This window comes from Rhinolophus sinicus, linkage group LG01 (genome assembly GCF_036562045.2).
Source record: "Rhinolophus sinicus isolate RSC01 linkage group LG01, ASM3656204v1, whole genome shotgun sequence".
Lineage (NCBI taxonomy): Eukaryota > Metazoa > Chordata > Mammalia > Chiroptera > Rhinolophidae > Rhinolophus > Rhinolophus sinicus.
The window spans coordinates 200,162,233-200,171,239 of record NC_133751.1 but is presented as its reverse complement, the minus strand read 5'-3'; the positions used below and the strand labels follow the sequence as shown (position 1 = coordinate 200,171,239).

The window sequence follows — 9,007 nt, the reverse complement described above, 5'->3', positions numbered from 1 at the left end:
TTTTGGGTATATAACTAGAAGTGGAATTGCCAGATAATATGGCAATTTAAGTTTAACTTTTGAGGTATCGTAATATTGATTTTTAAATCAAAACAATAACAACATAAAAGACAGAGCTTGACAGTATGTTCTGATACCCACAAATCAAGTAAGGACCAACCATAATCTAATCTGATCAGGGTCTTTTTCCAGAATAAGTACAGTGGTGGAGAGGAAAATTTTCTGTGGTAGAATCTATATTTCTTTTACTGTATAGGTAGACCCAGCCCATATTTAAGAGTAATAAAGTCATTGTAATATAAAGGAAAGGAAAAAATATATATATGACTCATAATGTGCCACCAGGCTTATTGTATCAATATGTCAAAAATCATTACCTTGGATTCAACAAACTGCATTTATAAATGCAATCCTGAGAAGATCCAAGATGGCCGAGTAGAAAAACACTGTGCGTGCTTCCTTCCATGAACACATCAAAACTACTAAATTGTAGAACAATCAACCTGAAGAACTACATGAAGTCTGGCTGAACAGAAGTTTTATAACTAAGGATATAAAAAAGAAGCCACATTGAGACTAGTGGGGGGTGGGGAGATGTGAAATGGTCTCTCCCCAAACCTCAGTGTGGCACTTGAGAATCAGGAGAGATATCTCAACCTCAGAGGTTCACCCAAAAGGAGCAAGGGACCCTGGTCCTACACCAGGCTCCCCATCCAGGAGTACTGTTGTTGGAAAGAGGAACCCCCACAACATCTAGCTGTGAAAAACAGTGGGGATTCTGACCATCCAGGTGGGACAGAAGACTGCAGAAAACCCAGACGTTCTCTTAAACAGCCCACGCACAGACTCAGTCACTCACAGGCACTCACCCGGGGCTCCAGTGGAGAGACGGTGATTCGCGGGGGCAATGGAGGCATACTGGGGGCAGACGGAAGTGTGTGGCCTCGGTACAAGTGCTGGAGGAAAGTCACTGTTTTCCCTGTCCTCTTCCCATGCAGCCGGCAGGTGGACGCCATCTTTTCTGTGCTGAACCCTCCCCCACAGGTCAAATCTAACTCTGATTGCCCTGGTGAGTTCAGCTGGGAACCCACTGCACTCAGCTCTTCCAATGCCCGAGGCACTTTCTCCTGAGCAATCAGCTCTGCCCATTGCATTCTTTCTTGGAATACTATCAGAGTCTGCATGCCCCAGGTAGGCAGTAACTGGCCTCAGAGTGCTCTGACACTTATTGCTGAGTAGCTACAGGCTCAGCACTGGCACCAGACCAGAGTCTACATTAACCTGGTGACCACAACTCTTCCCACTCTAGTGATTCTCTGACACCCTGCCTCACCTGCCTCAACTAGCATACTGTGCGAGGCTTGATCTGTGCCTGAAACTTAACAGAGTCAGCAGGTAGCAGCATGCCTTGGGATATCTGGATTTTTGCAGTTATCCCAGGCCCAGTACTGGTGGCAGCCTCCTCAGTTCACAGCATGGCTCCAACTTTAGCACAGTCAGCAAACAACCACATCTGTTGTTTGTAGCTCCAACCAGGTAGTCCCCGGCTGGTCACAGGCAGTGGGTGACCAGGGCCTGCATGAGAACCCCTTCTAAGAAAGAGGTACCAAAACCAACAAACCTGGAGGTTGGCTTCAGACCACAGCAGAGCACCACCCAATTAGCCCCACAAGCAACACACAGAAAGGGCGATCTCAACAGGCACCAGAGCCCACTGGGGTGAATCCCACTAAATGGGATAAGTCCCCCACACAGCAGCCCCTAAGCTGAGGACATATCCAAACCGCACAGCCAGTCAGCCTAAGGGCCAATAACACCCCCTAATGTGCCGATAGCAATCAAGGCTCAACTCTAACAGGAGGATACACAAACCCACACAAGGGACACTCTTGGAGCACCCGGAACACGTGACCAGGGAGACTATGCCAAGCCCTACAGGTCACCTACTACATAAGGCCACCCGGCCAACACTGGGAGACACAGACTATCTAGCTATAAATAATCTGATAGGGCAAAAGAAATCCAAAGTAACTAACTAGAAGATTGTTTCAGTTTCTAGGGAGGAGGAGGGGTGGGTAATAAGATTATAGATTAAAATGGCAATAAGATTGGGTAGATAAAATTTGTTTTTTAATTGAGGAACGTGTTTATGATTTGGTAGATAGAGAAAATAAAAACTAAAAAAGTGATAGATGATTCCACTGTTAGCAGGAATAGAACTGTTGAGGTGATAGGGCAAATGGAAATAATAGGGAGGGTAGTAAATTATCTTCTTGACTTGATGAGATTAAAAGAGATCACAATATTTAAATAAAAAAAACTGCTAGCCAACTTGAAATGCAGGACTGACGGATGCCAACAAGAATGTCAGTCCTTGAGTTACTGAATAACCAATTTTGAGACTGACCTTGTTTTAATCATATATTTTGTTACTTGCAGCCCAAACCATGCTAACTAAGATAACAGTAAAGCTGAATTAAACAAAACATAAGCATTCTTGGTAAGATAACTAAAATGATTGTAGATATTTTGAATTAGTTTACGATTTCTTGTATTTGAGAAGGAATATGTCTTCAAACATCTTAATAGCCTTTTTTTTTTTTTTAGTTCAAATTTCACCTCTTTGGAGACACAAAAATTTATATTGTTTGAAGAGTAAAAGCAACAGTGAAAAAACCATAAGATAATTTATTCACTAGATTAAATAAAACATAAGATTTTAATTAAAAGATTTTTGATGTGTTTTTCAATAGCAATATAAAATTTACATGTATAAAAAGCATTGTGTAGTTCAAGAAGCACTTATTTTGTGTTTAAATGGGGCATTAATGCTAAATCATGAGCTACCGTAGTTTTAGATGTGAGTTGTTAGAAAAGCTATTTCATTTTTATGAGGATGATCCACTTTTATAAAATCCTATACGAAGTCTAAATATGTGAAGATGGAAGAGACCATGACCTCCTTTGGTGATGATCTCCTCATATCTTAGCTCCTCTGTTCAACAGAGACCATTTAAAAGGACAGGTTTCCAGGGCTGTCAAATTTTAATTTAATTGATTAAAAATTTGATTTACAATTCTCCCTAAGATACTATAATACATAAGTGAATTATATATTTCAACTCTGATTTCTGAGTAAATAACACTGTGTTCTTGCCTGGAAAATGTGTTCATATCTGTGGGGACAAAGCCAGGAGTGCAGTTTCCAGGCTCTCGCCCTCACGTGGAAAGGTGCTCACTAGGGTAGTAAATGGCCATCAACTGCGATTGGATGGCCATCAGCTGTGGCTAGTTGGCCGTCAGCTGTAACCAGTGAGCCATTGGCCACTAATATAACTGCCATGGCTATGCTAGCAGCAAATGAGGGCTAGCAAGAAGATGGTGGCTGAGCTAGCAAGGGCGGGTTACAGTTAACAAGTGAGGCTGGTTGGCAGAGCAAAGTGGATGGCAGTTTGCGGATAGTGTGGCTCCTGCTTCCTGTCTCCAACCCAGTCACCAGCGAGACTATAGTGGTGTGACTCCCCTATCTATGGCTCCGTGGGTGTTCCTTTTTGGCCTCACTATGTCCTGTGTTCTTATGCGGGGAGCAGGACTAGAGACCCCGCATGACAATATCTGAAACAGTTTTTAATGATGACTGCTCAGTGACTGATCATAAGAACAGCAGCCAACATGTATCACCATCCTCATTATGTGCCAGGTCGTCCTAATGCACAAAACAAGAACTATTATTATTACCACTTTCCAGATGAAAAAATTGAGACAGAGAGAAGTAATTTGCCCAACAATTAAGAGTTGAAATCAGAATATACATCCAGGTACTCTGACTCCAGACCCCATACACACTCCACCCTACCATACTCCAGGTGAAAACTAAGTGGGTATCCACGTATGTAGTGTAAGTGCTTGACATTAAGCTTTTGATTGCCAAGGCATCCATTTCAGCCATCCATCTCGAATAAACATGTTGCCAGCAGCATGAACCAACTACGCTAAACAGCTAGACAAAGAGCCAGGCCTCTCCCACCCATGAAGTTCCTCTTTTAGAAAATGCTGGGTAATCTAGATCACTGATTGGGTAACCCCACTTGTCCCTTCCCGAACACTAATTCCCACTCCTGTATTTTAAATTCACCAATAAAGAGTGAACCCACAAAATCCCAGGCACCCCACCCTCAACCCTAATAAAGGCAGAGCCCAGGTCCACACACCCTCCTCTCACTACTCATGACCTGCTGTGTGGTCCTTGGCAGTGCTGTGTACCCTCCAGGGCTTGTAATAAACCTTGTTTTTCTTTCAAAACTCCCTGATGGTTGTTGCTGAGGTGTGTCTTGCCATCATAAGAAACACAAGGGCCAGCCACAACATTGGCTCCAGGTGGGGAAATGTCTCTGGGGGCTGCCACAAGCAGTACGGGCCCAGGTGAGTGCCTCCAGCATTCCTAGCCAATAACTTCACCTGTCGACAGGCTGAGAGACAGACACGAAACAGTATATTATCACTGTTCTTATGATCTTAAGTATTTAAACACTTATTTTTTAAGTGGGTTGGGATATCTAGAAACTTTCATAAATATTCTACAAAGAAAAAAATCCCTCAATACATAAAAATGTGAGGAATAAGCCATTTTCTGGTCAAGGGCTTCCTACATCTAAATTCTTCTGGAAGACACATGGTGAGCTCCATGCCCAGACACTGGCTGACTCTTTTGAGTGATGGAACAAAATGGTATTGCCACTTTCCCTAAAGTCATCAAAGAGATAGAGTCAAGGTCTGCAGCTGCTTTAGACTTTTAATAGAAGTAGCTATATTTTGGCCTTGTTTTCTCTAAGCAAAGCTCTCCTTGATTTCACCATTTCTGAACTTCCTCCTTCCAGCAGTTGCACTGAACATTTGTTTATTTCATTGTGTTTTATTTTTTCTTCTTGAGGACTGGACATCCATAGATGACCTGAGAGGTAATTCTCACTCCAAACCTTCCTACTGATGGATCTGATACTCTTCACCCATGAGGAAGCCTCACTCGCTTAAGAACGTGGTGTAACAGAATGCAATCTCTGAGTGCTGAGCCAACTTCACACCTAACATCTGGATGCCTTTGGTAAATTATTTGACTTTGCTGTGACTCACCTTCCTCATTTTAAAAATCAGACTGTTATCAGCTTTGTAACCGTTGCTAGGAGGACTCAAGGAGATCATTTGTGTATATAGTTGGGGGATGTCAAGAAGGATTTAGCCATCCTGAATACTATTTTTACCATTAACAAAATGATTCTATAAAATTCTCATGCGTTCTCTTGCTCGGGATTCAGGTATCACTGGTTTTATCTTGTGCTTTATCTTTTATCATTAATTTTTAATATGCATTGTAGCATTTTACATAGAATGGCCTGTTAAAAAATTGTTTTATTAGTTTCAGGTGCACAAAACAAGGCAATAGTTAGACATTTATCATTTATATCCCTCACACTGTGTCAACCCCCCCCCATCCACTATCCCTCTGACATCGCACACAGCCATTACATTTCCACTGTCTACATTCCTAATGCTGTACTCCGCTTCTTGTACTATATACATAATATATAAAATTGTAGTTGACATTCATTATTCTTCAGCTTCAGGTGTACAGTGCAGTGATCAGGCATCTACATCTTCCCTGAGGTGGTCTCCTTAACGAGACAAGTGTCCATCAGATACCCTATAAAATCTTTACAACATTATTGATTACATTCCCCAAATTGATTTTCGTAACCCCGTGGCAATCCTGTGGTTACTGACTGTGCTTTCTAATCCCCTCACCTTCCCCCTTATCCTCACCCCCCCTCCCATCTAGCAACCCTCAGTTTTTCCTCTATGTCTCTGAAACTGTTTCTGATTAGTTCATTCATTTATTCTTTTCTTTAGATTCCACCTTAAGTGAGATCATATGGTATTTGTCTTTGTCTGTTTGACTTATTTCACTTAACATAATGTTCTCTAGGTCCATTCATGTTGTTGCAAATGGTAAGATTTCTTTCTTCTTTATGGCTACGTAATACTCCATTGTATAAATGTACAACAATTTCTTAATCCAGTCGTCTACTGATGGGCATTTCGGTTGTTTCCATGTCTTGGCTATTGTGTATAGTGCTGCAATAAACATAGGGGTGCATAAACTTTTTTGAATTAGAGTTTTGGATTTCTCCGGATAGATACCTAAGAGTGGAACTGCTGGATCATAAGGTAGTTCCATTTTCAGCTTTTTGAGATACCTCCATACCTGTTTTCCAAGTGGCTGCTCCAATCTGCAATCCCACCAACAGTGCACAAGGGTTCCCTTTTCTCCTTATCTTCACCAGCACTTGTTGTTTGTTGATGTATTGATGATAGCCATCTTGACTGGGGTGAGGTGGTATCTCATTGTGGTTTTTATTTGCATTTCTCTGATGGTTACTGAGGTTGAGCATTTTTTAATATGTCTGTTTGCCATCTGTATGTCCTTTTTAGAAAAATGTCTCTTCATGTCCTCTGCCCATTTTTAAATTGGGTTGTTTGTTGTTTTGGAGTTGAGTTGAATAAGTTAAAAAAAAAAAAAGTTTCTTAGTATTTCAGCTGAAATCAGGTTGGTGTTTGATGGTTTTCTCTAGTACTTCAATTGGTTTTCACACAGGTTTTTAAATTCAGAGTCCAAATGTCTATTCTGTTTCACTTTTCCTTTTAGATAAACCTGCCTACATTTTTTTCAGCCCACTAAGAATCCAGAATACATTGCTATTAAATGAGATCCATTTTATTTTCCCTATATTCTGCCCTAGTTTCATTCAGTGTAGGTCCTCAACATTTGGGCGAGTCAAGAGGGATATATTCTTGAATATGAGAGAAGAAAGATTAAGCTTCTCTTCTGCAATTGCCTTTTTCATTCTTAGCTGCAAACAGTAAAATAATTAACTAAATAACAAAACTTCTAATCAAATTCCTGACATACATGTCCCCATAAAAACATATATCATAAATATAGATGTATAATCCACAACGCATTTTCCCTGAAAATTTTATTCAACAGAAATGATAATAATAGCCTTCAAGGTACAATGTAGGAGACACATGGTTAAAGTACTCTGATTTCATGTATCAGTCTCATGATGCTATTAAAAAATAAATAGAAATCACCAGTGACATTTGCCAAACATTATGCTGTTTCCAGTCATCTCTATCAAATAATATCAAGAAATGATGTAACTTCATCAATTTTAATGGTCTTGTCTGTGGAGCTAAGGACAGTGTATAAACAGTCAATTTGTGGGGAAAAAAGAAAAGAAAGAACGTATGAATTATCACAATAGCTGGCTTGCCCTCTGTGAAGTTCCAGTTCTTGTCTCCTCGCTCATCGACCGGCTTCCTTCAGTCAATTCCATATCCTACAGGTATTATCCTTGCTGCCTATTAAGACAAATTTTACGACGTTATTTTTCCTATATTTCATTAACTGTCTTTTTTTATACAAGTTGTCATTTTCTGGGTCATTGATAGTTATGAATGCGCTCAATGTGCTAGTCTCAGTGCCCAGCTGAGCCATTCAGCTCAGGCTGTTTGGGAGTGAGAATCTTTTCCTTTTCATGTCTTTTCTTTTTCTTTGTCTTTTTGGTTTTTTTCTTCTGCATGATTCCTGTTAGTTCTAAATTAGGCAAGTTCATGTCCTGCCCACACCAGCAAGATCCATGTCATCACAGACAATAGTTTAGTGGTTACCAGAGGGTAAGTGGGGTAGGGGGTGGGAGATGAGGGTAAGGGGGATCAAATATATGGTGATGGAAGGAGAACTGACTCTGGGAGGTGAACATACAATGTGATATATAGATGATGTATTACAGAATTGTACACCTGAAATCTATGTAGTTTTACTAACAATTGTCACCCCAATAAATTTTAAAAATAAATTAAAAAAAAAGATCCGTGTCATCGCAGAGTTGAAGAGGACCTGAGATTGCAACCAGGCCAGCTGTCCCCTCTGCGTATTTTCCCTGCCCAGCCCTCAAACATCGCCACCAGGTGCAAAGACAGTGAACTTGAACATCTCCAGGTTTGAGCGTTAGCTTATGAGGAGACAGCACATTCCACTTCGGAACATACCGAAAGGTCAACTGATTTTTCTCATCATCAGTCAAAATGTGACATTTCCATCCTGCCCACGCTTTCCCCTGCTATGACAGACACTCTTCCAAAGTAGCCTTGAAATGCTCCTTCTCCCCAAGGGTCACCATTCATATTCCATCTCCGCAAATGACAACCTGGGGTGGTTCACTTCAGAGGCCAGGCGCATAACATCAATATAAAAAGCCTCCGGGGCTAGGTGGATTGGGAAAGCCTGTAAAAACTGCACATTCCACCAAAAAGCACCTTATATTTTTAAAAATGTAATGACCACACTGGCCAGTTTTCTTCCAGATGTGATTCTCAACCCATCCTCAGGCAATCGGTGAAAAAAATGCATGGCAGACACTGTCAGCTAAGAAAATAGGGCAGATCAGCTCACACAAAGCGATGGCTCTGCTGCTGACAAAGCAGCAGTGTCACCCCCATTCAAAAAAGCTCTGTCATCCAGCGGGCCAGTATTTAACACCTTGGGGCTTTGGGGTACACTAAAGAAATTCATGCTACCTTAAAAGAGCTCAGGAATTTAAGTGCCAGCACTAAAACAAGGCACAGACACTACTATTTCTTCCATGAGCTCTCTAGCTCTTTGTGAAAACGAGTTGAGGGAACAGGTACTGCAGAGTGCCCTAACATGAAACGCGCGGGCTAGGAAAGGCTGGTCTTCTGCCAACCCAGCCCCACTTCCTTCTTCCTCCCTTGGCAGCAGCTCCCTGCAGGAGCATCCCGGGCCTTCTATCACAGCCTCCCAGCTCTTTCCTTGCTATGGGAAAGAACCTGACATTGTGTTCACACAAAAAAAAAAAAGAAAGAAAGAAAGAAAGAAAGAAAACACATGGCTCATTATGGTGTTGTTTTAGGAGTAGCTACATTTTAG

At 41.3% G+C, this 9,007-nt stretch overlaps 1 protein-coding gene across 2 annotated transcripts in view; it reads right to left on the bottom strand.

Moving 5' to 3' along the window:
- Positions 1-6,561: 6,561 nt before the first annotated feature.
- The window catches only part of DAW1 (dynein assembly factor with WD repeats 1), a 39,163-nt gene continuing 36,717 nt past the window's right edge, over positions 6,562-9,007 (bottom strand). For both annotated transcript variants that reach the window (XM_019737349.2, XM_074314427.1), the window contains exon 13: positions 6,562-7,419. In XM_019737349.2, coding sequence (XP_019592908.2) covers positions 7,385-7,419 — 35 coding nt within the window. In that variant the 3' untranslated portion in view covers positions 6,562-7,384. The remainder of the gene's footprint in view (positions 7,420-9,007) is intronic.